At 36.1% G+C, this 13,072-nt stretch overlaps 1 protein-coding gene and 1 long non-coding RNA gene across 2 annotated transcripts; both read right to left on the bottom strand.

Moving 5' to 3' along the window:
• Positions 1-95: 95 nt before the first annotated feature.
• Positions 96-4,976, bottom strand: LOC106413287. The gene is made up of 5 exons (XM_048761718.1): positions 2,783-4,976; positions 2,616-2,697; positions 2,411-2,522; positions 1,989-2,335; positions 96-1,889 (listed from the first exon to the last, which is right to left on the bottom strand). Exons 1-4 carry the CDS (start codon positions 2,895-2,897, stop codon positions 2,174-2,176), a joined length of 471 nt encoding a protein of 156 aa, XP_048617675.1. The 5' UTR covers positions 2,898-4,976; the 3' UTR covers positions 96-1,889; positions 1,989-2,173.
• A 3,020-nt stretch (positions 4,977-7,996) lies between these two features.
• On the bottom strand, positions 7,997-8,718 carry LOC106414480. Its single transcript, XR_001282892.3, has 2 exons — positions 8,441-8,718; positions 7,997-8,349 (listed from the first exon to the last, which is right to left on the bottom strand). It is a non-coding gene; the product is annotated as an uncharacterized LOC106414480 (long non-coding RNA).
• Positions 8,719-13,072: the final 4,354 nt, after the last annotated feature.

Below are 13,072 nucleotides of genomic sequence, written 5' to 3'. Positions count from 1 at the left end.
CGTTACATAATTTTTTGTAGCACCTGCTTTTTCTTTTAACCTCCTAAATTGTTATTTATATAGTATTTTATATATCTAATCTACTTGAATGAATAGTTCAAAGGAAAAAAATAGTATAGCGCTAGTATGTTTTGAGAAAATTGTAACTAGGATTTTCAGTGTGCTCTCTATTGTCCCAACACAGAGAATACTTATATTATGATTATAATTTGCCAATTAATGAGAAAACAAAAATTAAGAAATTGTACTCTGTTTGTAAAGCTAAGGGCATGATTATCGCATGATATAAGTGGGGTTTTTAAGTTGGGGGTCTCAACTTTTGGGTTAAAAACGGTGTCTAAATAAGGATCGACTTTGGTGCAATTCTTGCACTGTTTGTGGGCCCCATTGACATGTGACGGCCCACGATTGGTTCGATTTTTAAATTTTTTTTTTTTTAATCAGCAAAAAAAAAAAATTTAAAAATTAAAAATCGACCTACGAAACCGTGCAGCGATAATCATGGTCTAAAGGGAAAGGAGGTTCCAAAGGAAAAAGAAAGGTGACGTTTGTAGTGACGTATGTCCATGTTTGTCTAAACTTACGTGAAGCCATCGTCCTTTGACTTTTCAAGACTCCATAAATCCAAGGTTACCTGAATCTAATCATATACTTCTTACTCCTTTTAATTAGTACTATCCCTCTGATTAACTTTTCTTAACTTGGAATCTTCTAATTATTGGTATATTGTTTGAAGACATTTTATTAGTTTTAATAAATTTCACACTATTGACCTGTGATAAAATCTATTTTGGTTTTACAGTGACAAGTTTCAGGTGAGATAAGACTGTTGTTATGTTACAGATACCTTTATAATAGACTAGGGTCGGTGTCCGCGCTTTGCGCGGATTACATGTTTAATAAAAATCGGCTCAATTAAAATTTGGAGTTTTGGAGTTTTTGAAAGGGAAAGCTAAGTTTTGTTTATTTTATAATGCGAAGATGTTTGAAGCGGTCATCAGTTTTTTTTAAAAAGCATCTTCTACATAATAGGAAAATCTACATTTGCAAACAATTATAATGATGAAATATATCAATACTAATAATGTGTATATTTGTTATTATTATAGTTTTGGATTAAAGTATTAAATTAATATATCAATACTAATAATGTTTTAATTCAAAAATGAATTTATAAATTAAAAAAACCTCCAACAACGTATACAAATCAGTATGCAGCTAATATTACAGTTGCTTTAATTAAATTAATATCAGCATGGACATAAACCAATCCATGCATGCATTAGGTTCTTAAGTACGTATACGTATGTAAAATGCATGCTGATCAAACAACTTTAATAAGTTAGGAATGAAAACCAAACAACTTTAATATGATAATGCTGACCATTCTTAAACTTCATAACAAAGCTATGAATAAAAACCAAATAACTCAAATAAGAAAACCAAACCATAACGTGTTTCCAATCCTAAATTGTCTTAGCAAGAAGCAAAAACAAACTGATTAAAGAGAGATAAGTAGACTGTTATTAGAAAATCATCCTGATTGGGCAGTCTGTACCAGCCACTGATAGAGTGACCATTCTGCATGTGATCTAGCCACTACGCTTGGTACGCTTTGCTTTCTTCTGGTCGTCAATAGCTGAAGCACCACCACCACTACTCTCAGCCAACTCTGTGTTCTCCACTTCAGTTCCTGGTGGCGTCTTGAGTGGGGGATTCTTTGGTGGTAACTCTGATGGTGAGACTATCTTGGTAGCGATCAAGGACAGTCGGGTAGAAGTGAAGTTGTAGTGAGCCACCTTGATCCTGAATTTCTTTGTCTGGCCTATTGTATCAATGAAACACTGTGGCAGTGGAACTTCAAGCTCAGCCGCATCTCCACCATTTTCCTAATATAACAGAATACATTTATCAACTTCGTAGACTCTATGATTAAAATAAGTGTCAAGATTATGGAAATTATCATTTATCATTAGAACAACAATTACCTGAACATAAGCGTCGATCAACTCTGTTGCTTTCCTGCCTGTGAGATCTTTCCCAGCATCTCCGAGAATGATGAACGTGCACTGCTCATCATTATCATAGACAGACAGCTCCACCCGATAGATGGTTAAAAACCAAATGATTAGTATATACATTGTCGCTTGAAAACATATTTGAGAGGAGAAACTTACTTGGCTACTGCAGTAGCATTTTCATTCCCGCATTTTGGACAAAGTAATGTTGTCGGCCCACAGTTTAACTTGGTCTGGCAATCCTTGCAAGCAATGTAATACCACTCAGTGCCAAGCTTGACATCATCAATTGTGGCAATGCAGTCAAAGTAGGCAACCTGAAATCACATCCTAAGCGTTGTCAGCAACTACATTGAGAAAAGTGTTTGATTGTAATAACGGAATGCGATTACCTGAGCAGGCTGACGCTTGAGGAAGGCGGCAATCTCACCTATTTTGAGAGTCTCAGCTTTGACCACCTCAACAGGGTTCACCAAAGAAGTTACAGAAGGGTTCGTGGTCAACCTTGCAAAGAATTTTAAATCAGGCGATCATCAAAGGTGTTAAACACATAATAGTCTAAGCTATAGATTGTTTCTAAAAAAATAAAATACTAACCAGGCCAAGTATTCATTGGTGGGGTCAACCTCTTCATCCAAAAACACTCTTGAAGAGGACATTGAACTTAGGCACAATTTCCCTGTCAATATAGAAACAGTTAGTGGTAGGTTTATCTAACTGAGTGTGAGTGATGAGGAATTCTTATATTGAGTGTGAGAGATTACCATCGAGCCTCTTAGGATTGACCGTTGTGACCAATAGAACAGTTGGAGTGGCTGCACTTGAGTCAAACTTGAGGCGGAAACTTTCAGCGGCCTCGTCCCATAGATAGACGTTCATCACTGGACCGCTGCAGTTAACAAAGAGTAGATGTTTAATTTAAGTAAGAATTATAAATTAGAAAATGATATTTCTGTATTGGTCGAACTACAACAGCTTACTCTTTAAGCTGCAAATGGACCATCACTTTCCGAGAAGTTGAGTCATCATTGGTGCACAAAACCGGATGCTGATGGAGAGACTGGCCATCAACCAGCTTAAGGTGGCCAACAACATCTACAACAAACAGTTACACGCAATACAAAGTTAACCGATTGGAATGGTTAAACATGATAAGAAAATATTTAAACCGTACCGTGAAGATCCCCTCTGAGATCGCAGTTGGCTTCAAATTCTGAAAAGGAACGGGCCCTGAAGCGCTCTGTCAAAATGCCTTCAATGTCTTCTTCATCCTTTGACAGGGCAGAAGGGTGTGAGATGCAAATTACCAGCCTCTGATCAGCAACATGGTACATCACCTTGCTGTTGGATGCATAGAAGTTTGTCAGTGTGTAGATGCTCCCACGCTGGAGCTCTTTCTCATACTGGTTGCGACGGTTCTGACCGATGAACCCCTGAGCCAAAGTACCCTACAGAACAGAGATACAATATCGAGTCAGTTGAAAGCGTTCAACTAAAATTATAAGCGTTCAAATATTTATCCGATCTCTATCAAAGCACTCCCAAGTGAATAATGAAAGATGAAAACCACTCAAAGATAAGCTAAAAGATAATCAAAGATAAGCTAAACCAAGTGTTTTTTTCAGAGTGATTAAAATTATAAGCGTTTAGAGCAACAGAAAACAAATCTCTCTAATCAATGAAAGATACGCCAATATAATTCAAACGAATCAATCAATTTTTTCCAGAGTGATATAAAATTATAAGCGCCAACAAAAACAAACTTTACAGTTTTGGTATTACACGAAGCCATGTTCTATACTAATCTGATCTCTATCAAAGCACTCTCAAGTGAATAATGAAAGAGAAAAACCAATCAAAGATAAGCTAATATATAATAAAAGATAAGCAAAACCAAGTGTTTTTTTCAGAGTGATTAAAATTATAAGCGTTTAAAGCAACAGAAACAAATCTCTCTAATCAATCGAAGATACACTAATATAATTCAAACGAATCAATCAATTTTTTTTTCTCAAAAAGAGGCCAAGGAAAACCAATCAAAGAGACGGTAATATAATTCAAACGAATCAATCAAGTTTTTAGTTTAATCAATCAAGTTTTTTATGAATCAATCAAATTTTTGTTTTCCAACATACGCTAACATCTCAACCTAATGTTCGCTAATATAATGAAAAAATAAAGACATACCTCCGCATCGATCATAAGCATCTCGATCCCAAGAAGGATCCCTGGTCCTCCTTTGATATTCTTGCGAGCTTCCCATAAATGAAGAAGCCTAAACTTCAAGGTGGAATCGTCTGGCCCTGGTGAAACATGTCGGAAGAGGTGAGGAGGAGAAGCTTTGCCGGTGCGGATCGCAGTCGTTTTCGCCGTTGTCGCCATGATGAGGGTATGTATTTTACGATCTGAGGTACGGGTATGGATTTTACGATCTGAGGTAAGGGTATAAATAGGGATCTAGATATCATCGAGACGGAGAGGGGATGTGGAAGGTCTGTAGGGATCTTGAATGGAGGATTTATGAGAGCACATTGAAGTACCAGAACTCTCATCGGAGGGGTTATGGGGGATGAGTTGGGGGAGAGGAAGAGAATCGAGAAAGAGATCGAGACGGCGCTTCGGGTTAGGGATGATGATTTCAGAGAAAGGGGCGATATAACCCGAACCGTAAGAGCGTCTCTGGATTGGTCTGGGAGTTGGGTTTAATGGGCTGTGACAAAATCCGTATCAAGAAAGGCTGCGAGATGAGGCTATGGACTGGGCCGCGAAGATTTCGTTTTTTTTAATTGGCCCACTTCGTGATGACCTGGCATATTGGTTGATCCTGAATATTTGTGCACATGTGGAAAGGCTTAGGAAGCAATGATTTAGCTCCTTTTATATAGTAGGATATTCACGAGTCAGTTTGATGAAATTTCTCCAAATTGTATACTTAATCCATTTGAACGAACTGGGAAATGTAATAATCTTAACTATTTGTCTGTCAATTGCCACTAAATTATCCTTTGACACATTGTATAATGTGACAAAATAATCGTTGGTTTAACCTACAGGACCTTTGAAATCAGAAAAGAATAAAACAAAGCATGTTAGAATTAACAAACTATATTCGTTAATCAAATAAAAAGGCACGTTTCATTCATTTTGGTTGTCTCATGTCTGGGAAAAGTTTACTATGTAAAGCCGAGACAAAAGGTCACATGAGCAAAAATTAGGTAAGAACATAAACTCTTTTCGATGAAAAAGACTGGATTCGAACTATCGAAGTTGACCTAAATCTCACTGCGCAGAACAGTAGCTACTGTTCCCGTTTCATGGTGTGCATCAACGAAGATATAATCGTCTCTCACTATACATAATAAAATGTTTTATGATCCTTTAACGCCTCCATAATAGTTGTTCTTGCATTCGCCTGCATATTCACAAGACGGGGCTTGCACTACAAAAAAATGGTTGTTTAGCATCATTTATTTTATATATTTGTATTAGTTATAGATGATGTAAATAAGTTTTGCTTCATTTAAATAAATGACTCCGAAAGTGGTGATGCAAATAATTAACATCATTTTATTAGCAAATAATACCAAAAACAATTTAATATTTACATCATTTATTCTAAATAATTCCAATATATATCGATTGTAAAAAATGATACCAACATTTACATCGGTCTTTTAAAGTGATGTATATATTCATCGATTAAAATAAATGATTTTAAATATTTATATAATTTATAATTATTAAAGCTAAATTAATATTAAAATTAAAATAATTTTATCGTTTGTAATTATTGATTCAAACTAGTATTAACATCTTTATATATAAAATAGGGTTCTCTTCCCTCTTGGACGTGCCACATCAGATTCCACCTAGGAAATTCGTTGAACGACATGCCAACACGTGTCACGGTAACTAAAATTACTGTTTCATTTAATCAGATAGTCATCGTTTATTTTTTGTGAGCTTGCTATTGTTTTGGGCCTCATTTTGAACAAACCAGCTTCATAAGTTCAGTGTTCGTCATTGTTCTTCGTTTCATCGCGACCTCTGAACTTCGTCTTCACCACCGAAAACATTATCACCACCGAAACGTTATGGAATCTTCGTGTTAAATCTCTTATTAATTCAATTAATCATGATATAGCCTTCAATGCGAGATTTTCTTCTGCGAGGTGGTGTACCTGCGACTATAAAAAGGTAAGTATTCCTCCACTCGAAATCATCTTATCAATCAGTTCAAACAACGCAATAGATTTATTTTTTGTGATGTGATAAAAAAAATTATTTTTTGTGAAATGGCTAACTCTAAAGTTTTTCTCGCTTATATGAAATCCGGTAGATGTTCTTCCACAGTTGAGGTTAGATTGCGGTGATTTTGGGAAGCGGCGGTGATTCTGGGAAGCGCCGGTGATGAACTCATGTCCGTTGATATGCTATTACTTTGATTCAAAAGTGAGTCTTTTCTTAAGCATTTGATAATAGAGACCTACCGTCAACATTACTAGCTATTCTATATGATTTTTTAATCAGCATTTAGCTTCCGCTTCTTGATTATGAAACCTTCTCAATTCTGTTTCAGGAGAATTTTTATTCCAGCCACCGTAAGTGCTAACCGGGTTCCAACCTTATCTTCAAGCGGCGAGAAACAAATATGGTCCGAGCCGGAAGATCATCATCAACCAAGGAGTTCCGATAAGGTTCAACTGTCAAGGAGGAAGCGGCTGGTTGGAGGAGGTCTCAACCGACGTGAGTTCGAAGAGAGCCAAGAAAATCTATAAACAAGGTGAGAAATGAGATCAAATTTCAAAAGACTTTTTGGTGAGAAAGATGAAATTGTTTTTCTACAAGGTATAATTGATTACAATGGGAAGAATCCACTAGAAGACAGGCGCTCACTCTATAATTCCATGAAGGGTTCTCTTAGCTTTGATGTTACCTTGAGACAGTTCAAGGAGAATCTCCAGACTATGATAAAGAAATATACAACTACGAAAATGACAGGGTGAACAAGCTTCTGCTTCGAATCCTCATCAACAAAAGTGATATTAGTTGTCAAAGGCTATTTGGGGAGCTGAAGGGATAGCTTTTCAATCTGCTAATGGGAAATCTAAGGAGAGTAAAAAGAGAGTGACAAAGAAGCGTGAGTTGGTGTCTTCGCGTAATGCTAAGCATGCCTAACACGGTAGTAACAGATGATATATGGAGAATTCATTTTTTCTTGGTATTGAAGGGCATAAATGAAGTTACCTCTTTGATCATGGCAGCATCTTAGATATATAATTATTGGGCTCTCTTTTTATATGCAATGGCTATGTGATCGCAACATTTTCTTCTACATCTGTTTTTGAACTTAAATCTTAACTTTCTGGTGTCTTTTATGTGCATTTGATTAGCTTATGAATGTAAAATAAAACGAGCAAGTACTATAGATCTTTGTTTCAGTTTATGCAAATGTTTAAAGTTCAAAAAAAAAAACTGCAACATTTTATGTTAGTTTACAATATTGTCTTATTTACTTTGTACGTGCGATTATCCACAAGGAAAACAACAATTAAATATCAATAAATAATCAAAAAAGTTTTCAAAAAAAAAAAATCTGAATATCTCTATATAACAACTAAATTTGATGAAAATGTAACATAGCCCTAAATACGTAAAATAACAAAAACACATAAATATCTAAAATAAATAGCCAACTTAGAATAAAAATTAGGAAAATAAATTTTTTTTCCTGAATTTATTTTTATTTAATATATTTGTATCCTAACAAAAAAATGGATGTTACGGTTAGTTTCAAATTTAACCAACAAAATTTATTAAATTTCCCAATATGATATTTTGATAAAAATATGTTTATTATTATAAATTTAAAATAATTTTAAGAATTTTAAATAAAATTCAAATAATTTTAGTATAAAATATTTATTTTATATATTTACCAATCCGCACGTAGGGCGGGCCAACCCTAATTTGTACATAAATTGATGTTAAATAGATAAACTAAATAAAATATTTTTACATTATATTACATGTGACGATGAAAGAGAAATTACAAAATTTAAAGAGACTTAAAACAAAGTAAGAGGAAGAAGACGGAAGAAGATGAACTGAGAGATCAAAAGAATTATTAAAAAAAAAAAGTTAAAAAGAATTAGCCATGAGAATTTCTTCAAGATTCGTATTCATTTTCTTCTCGTTCTCCATCTCTCTCTTTTCATCATCAATCTTCATCAAAACATTCTCCTTCAACCTTGATTTCTTGACACTTCTACTTTTCCTTTAGATTATGAGTCACCATCGTCTCTTCTTATATCTCCATACGTTCTCGATCCTATAGAAAATATCATTTTACTATGAACATAAAGTCTTAAAATTTTGTGATATTCAGAAAAAATGGAAACAAGAAGAAGGGAAAAAAATACTTTTTCAGAAACATCTCGTCAGATTTATCTGATGCATACCTGAAGTTTCTTTAAATTCCTGCATAAGAAGAAACAGAATTGTTTGGAAAAGAAAAAGAAGAAACAGAATTCATCATCGTGAGTAAAGAAAAGTTAAAGCCATAAAAATCGTAACCACTTCTCGTAATCTCTGGTTTTTTGATTTTTAGGATATTCATTTAAGCGATTTGTAATTGTATTTTGTTCCTTTTCAGAGATTTTAACATCTTGCTTAGGCCTGTGCATTTCGGGTATCGGTTCGGTTCGGTTCGGGTATTTCGGGTTTCGGATAGTTCGGATAGGGGCTAAAGGATCCATTTAGTACTTGGCTTATTTTCGGTTCGGTTCGGTTCGGATAGTTTCGGGTTCGGTTCGGTTCGGATAGTAAATGTAGGAACCGAAAAATATCCGGAAAAAGTTCGGTTCTCATTTGGATCCGGTTCGGGTTCGGATAGTTCGGGTAGTTCGGATAATTTGGATAAAATATCGGTTATTTAGGATAAAATATCAAATAATTAGGATGATTTAGATAAAAAAAATTTGGATATTTCGGATTACTTTGGATATTTTGGATAAAACTATCCGGATAATTTCGGATACTTTCGGGTAGTTTGGATACTTTATAATAATTTAGTTATCCTCAACTATTTTCAGATACTTTTAATAGAATTTTAAATTAAAAATATATATTTAGTGAAGTTACATGTATATATAATTAATATTTTTATATATTCTGGTACCCGTTCGGTTCTCGGTTCGGTTCTCAGTTCGGTTCCGGTTCGGTTCGGTTATTTCGGATATAAAAATATAGGAACCGTTCGGGTATTTGAGGGTATTAGTCCGGTTCTGGTTTCGGGTATTTCGGTTCGGTTCCGGTTCGGTTCTTCGGTTCCGGTTATTTTGCCCAGGCCTAATCTTACTTGTGGACATTTAAATAAATGAATTGAGAAAGATAAATTTATATCGACAAAATGTTTTAACTTATATAAATTTGGTGTTTCAAAAAGTGTTTAAAAAACTTATATAAATTTAGATAAATAACATCAGTTTATTAAATTTCTATTAAAAATGCAGTAACATAAATGAGCATCAATTTGAATTGATGTAAATTTTGTATCACGTAAATAAGCGACGTTAACAAAAAAATTATAAATGCATCAATTATGTAATTGATTTAAGTTGATATAATTATATCAGTTTGTTTAAAATGATACAAATTAAAAGAAATCATATCATTTTTTCTGAAGTGATGTTAAAATAATTAATAACAACATCAATTACTATAACTGATTTAAAATTATAATTATTTGTCTCATTTAAGAATAAGAAATGTAAAATAGTATCATTTATTTTTGTGATGTAATTTAAGTGATACAATTCACTCTCTTTTTTTGTAGTGTTAGTGGACAACCATAGCAACAGTTATTGCAATAATACAATAGGCAAAGAAAAAAAAGTTATCTTCGACTAGCTTTTGATATTCTACGGTGTTGGAACTCGTTTTTGATAAAGTGGCGTAGACCATTTTTCCGATGGATTTTTCGACGGAGACGTCTGTCGGAATGACCAGAATTTGGGCACGATGTAATCGTCACCGTGAACACTATGAGTTAGTGTGTTTGTTGGTCAAAATCGGAGTTGATTTGAATGATAAATGAAGGTCTAAAGTGAATGATATAAAAAGTTTGTAAAGTTTTTTTTATTTTGATGAAATTTCAAATTTATTGAACTATCAAAAGAATGTTATGTACAACTCACAACCTTTAAAAACTGAAAAAACTATTCTATAAATGTGATGTCTACTTCTATGCTGTTACTTCAAACCATCTTTTAATTAATCATTCCAGCTTATGGAGAGGCCTGTACTTGAGAGAGCAGATCCTGTTCTTCATCGCCTTGTATATGAACCCCTGCAAACAGTCTGTGGAAACTCTCGGTGTCTGATGTCTTCTAGCGTTTCTTTCTCTCCAAATATGGTAGAGTGTAGTCTGAAACAAGAGTTTAGCTAGACATGAATCCATTCCTTTCACTCTCATTCTCTGCAACCGCTGCAACGTCCACTGCCAGTCCGGATTTATCCCACTTCCTACAAGATTTCGAGCCAAGCTTTCCCATACTGTATAGGAGAAGGGACATGCGAAGAAGAGATGGTCTCTCATCTCATCTCTTTCTCCACATAATTCACATCCCTGTACCAGTCTCCATTGTCTCATCCTGTCTCCTGTAAACAACCTATTTTTTACAGCTAACCAAGTAATGAAAGCGTATCGAGGAACTCCTTGTGGAATCCAAACTACCTTGCGCCAGGCAGCCTTATTCCGTTTTGATCTCACTTGTTCCCATGTCCTTGCAGCTGAGAAACTGGCCTTGTAATCATCATCCCCATGCTTCCACAAAACTACATTTGCACCATTATCAGCCTTAGGGGGATCAATCACCATAATGCTTTCATATAAATCATGATAGCGGCGGCTGCGTCTCCCTCTAATGATCCAGCCCTCTTCCGTAGCGGCATTACTGACTTTAGCATGCCTCAGAAGCCCCAAATAAGTAGTTCCAACAGCTCCAGTTATATCTATCAAACGACCCTTGCCCATCCAGTTATCAAACCAAAAGTGACAGTTGCGCCCATCCTTAACTTCTATCAAGAGAAATTGGTAAGCTTCATCCGTTAACTTAAGCAATTTCCTCCATATCCACGCCCCTTAGAAACATCTCTTACATCCCAAAAAGAATTGTACCTCAGTAAATAGTGACTTACCCAGCTTACCCAGAGGGAAGTTGATTGTGTGAACAACCTCCATATCAGTTTCAGGGCAAAGACTCTTGCAGATTCTCTGAGTTTCCTAATCTCAAGTCCACCTTCATCCTTAGGACAACAAAGATCTTTCCAACTCACTTTCGCCTTGTGTGTTTGAGTAGGTGAACCAGACCAAAGAAAAGCGCTACACATGCTTTCGATGGTATCAAGACACTTGACAGGGAGTATAAATGCTGAACTCCAAAAATTGATTGTGCTTGAAATAACTGACTTAATCATCTGCAATCGACCATCAAAGGAGAGTATTTTGTTGGACCAGCAGAGCATGCGATTTCGTATCTTATCGATAAGTGGCTCATAGTCGTGGCTGGTAAGAGATTTGGTAGTTAAAGGCATGCCTAGATAGCAGATAGGAAGCGTTCCAACCCTTATGTGCAGAGCCTCTGATGTATCTAGGAGATCACTCACATTGCTTCCAGAGGCGAAGATAGACGACTTGGTGGCATTGATGTGAAGCCTAGACATCGTTGCAAACCGTTTCATTGTCTCCAATATTCCCAAAAGTGATTCAGTCGTGCCCTTGGTAAAGACCAAGATATCATCAGCAAAGCATAAGTGCGTGAGCTTCACTTCCTTGCACTGTGGGTGGTAAGAAAATACCCCCGCTTCTGCTGCTTGGTTTAGGAGCTTTGATATGACATTGTTGAGGATGACATATAAATAGGGTGAGAGAGAGCATCCTTGTCTGATACCCCTAGCACTTGTAAAAAACCCTTCTAAGCTTCCATTCACTGAGACTGAGAAGGCTGCAGTTGAAATACACAAACGTATCCAGTGTATAAACTGAGCCGAAAATCCCATTGCTTGGAGAACAGAGATGATGAAAGACCACTTCACAGTGTCAAAGGCCTTCGAGATGTCGAACTTGATCGCACATTTCCCTTTCCCAGTTGTCTTGTGATATCTGTTGACAAGTTCGGAGGCAAGCAGTAAATTTTCCAGCAGCAGTCTCTCCGTAATGAAAGCACACTGGTTAGCCTCTATCGCTGCAGGGAAGATAACCTTGAGTCGATTCACTAGGATTTTTTAAATTACCTTATAAAGGAAGTTACAGCAAGCTATAGGCTTATAGTCTTTCATAGTTTGAGCAGTTGTAGTTTTAGGGACCAGAAATAAGATGGTTGCATTCACTCCAGTGGGCATGAAACCAAAGATGAAAAAGGACTGCACGGCTACAATGAAATCCCTTCCTATAATAGGCCACACTGCTACAAAGAATTCCTTAGTTAACCCATCAGGTCCTGAGACCTTGTCGTTCGGTAGAGAATGAAGAGCCTTCTGAATCTCCACTGCTGTAACTGGACCAATGAGCACTGCGGCTTCTGGATTAGAGCATCGGTAGGTAAATAGATCCTGTAAAGCAGCGACTGAAATATCTTATGTTGTGGCATCTTAACTCTGGAGGAACGTCTGAAAATAAGATACTGCTTCTTTCTTAATGTCAGACAATGAGGTGAGCACTTCTCCTTGATCATTAACCAGACTTCTGATTGTGTTCCTAGCTGCTCGCGTCTGAACAAAGCAATGAAAGAATTTTGTATTCTGATCTCCTACTTGCAACCAACGGATACAAGATTTTTGCTTATAGAACTTCTCCTCGATACGGGCTAGCTTGTTCCATCTCTCTTCCGCCTCAGCAGCCATTGCAAGATTTCCAGGGGTTGGGTTCTGTAGCACTCTATTTTGACAGTCGCATAACTCTTCATATGCTTGCTTGGTTCGAGCCGGTAAATCCCCGTAATGCGTACAGTTCAGTGCTCGGAGCGGTTGTTTAAGGAGTTTTAACTTCCCGT

Source organism: Brassica napus, chromosome C6 (genome assembly GCF_020379485.1).
Source record: "Brassica napus cultivar Da-Ae chromosome C6, Da-Ae, whole genome shotgun sequence".
In the NCBI taxonomy this organism is placed as follows: Eukaryota; Viridiplantae; Streptophyta; class Magnoliopsida; order Brassicales; family Brassicaceae; genus Brassica; species Brassica napus.
Note: the sequence above shows the minus strand (reverse complement) of the source record. Positions and strands in the feature narration are given on the sequence as shown.